The sequence below is a fragment of the Chrysochloris asiatica genome, unplaced genomic scaffold (assembly GCF_000296735.1).
Source record: "Chrysochloris asiatica unplaced genomic scaffold, ChrAsi1.0 scaffold00129, whole genome shotgun sequence".
Classification (NCBI taxonomy): Eukaryota; Metazoa; Chordata; class Mammalia; order Afrosoricida; family Chrysochloridae; genus Chrysochloris; species Chrysochloris asiatica.
The window spans coordinates 4,459,160-4,460,512 of NW_006408647.1; the positions used below are offsets into that span (position 1 = coordinate 4,459,160).

General features: G+C 38.4%; 1 protein-coding gene across 1 annotated transcript; it reads left to right on the forward strand.

Moving 5' to 3' along the window:
* Positions 1 to 162: 162 nt before the first annotated feature.
* LOC102840741 (stathmin-like) lies at positions 163 to 1,139 on the forward strand. The gene has a single exon (XM_006869319.1). The coding sequence runs from the start codon at positions 256 to 258 to the stop codon at positions 703 to 705; it is 450 nt and encodes a 149-aa protein (XP_006869381.1). The 5' UTR covers positions 163 to 255; the 3' UTR covers positions 706 to 1,139.
* Positions 1,140 to 1,353: the final 214 nt, after the last annotated feature.

Genomic DNA, 1,353 nt, shown 5'->3' on the forward strand with positions numbered 1-1,353 from the left:
AAGAACAGTTAATACCACTATTATTCAATGTAAACCAATGATGATGCAATTAAAGGATTCTATCAACTTTTTCAGTCTGAAACTGACTAAACATATAATCCAAATGCATTGATAATTACTGGTAATTGAAATGTAAAAGTTACAAACAAAAAGGAGGTTGGTGCTCAGAGTGTGGCCAGGCAGCTCCGAAAGAGCAGAGCTTTCCTTACCAGTGGATTGCATAATACATTGCCAGTCTCTTGTCTCCTATTCACCATGGCTTCTTCTGATATCCAGGTGAAAGAACTGGAGAAGCGTGCCTCAGGCCAAGTCTTTGAGCTGATTCTCAGCCCTCATTCAAAAGAATCGGTCCCAGAATTTCCCCTCTCTCCTCCAAAGAAGAAGGATCTTTCCCTGGAGGAGATCCAGAAGAAATTAGAAGCTTCAAAAGAAAGACGCAAGTCCCATGAAGTTGAGGTCTTAAAGCAGCTTGCTGAGAAGCGAGAGCATGAGAAAGCAGTGCTTCAGAAAGCAATAGAAGAGAACAACAACTTCAGTAAAATGGCGGAAGAGAAACTGACCCACAAAATGGAAGCCAATAAAGAGAACCGAGAGGCACAAATGGCCGCCAAACTGGAGCGTTTGCGAGAAAAGGACAAGCACGTTGAAGAAGTATGGAAGGACAAACAATCCAAAGATCCTGCTGATGAGACTAAAGCCGACTAATTTGTTCTGAGAACTGACTTTCTCCCCTTCCCCTTCCTAAATATCCAAAGACTGTACTGGCCAGTATCATTTTCTTTTTTTTCCTCCTGACAAATATTCTAGAAGCCGATGTAGGACTGTATAGGTAGATCCAGACTGTATGATGTTGTTTTAGGGGCTAAAGAAGAGAAACAGAGTATTTTACTCTTTTTCAAAAGTGTTGATGTCTTTCTAATGTAACTATTTTTCTTGTTGCATCTTTTCTACTTCAGTACACTTGGTGTACTGGGTTAATGCCTAGTACTGTATTGGCTCTGTGGAAACATGTTTGTGAAGAATATGTAGTGGCTTTTTTTAAAACTTAGATGCTGAATATCTGTTCACTTTTAAATCCCAGTTCTGTCCCAATTTTACCAGATGCTACTGTACTTGAATGGTTAATAAAACTGCACAGTGCTGTTAAAAAAACAAAAAAAACAAAGAGGAAGGATAAATAGTTGAAAATATGATCATGGTGATAGTGATTATGCTGGAGATCACAAGACAGAATTTCGCAAAACCAACCAATGATTTATTCAATGCAAATGCCTTTTTTCAACAATGTGTAAATGGAGACTATACACGTTAACCTCATCAGATGAAATACACAAAAATCAAATTGACTAAATG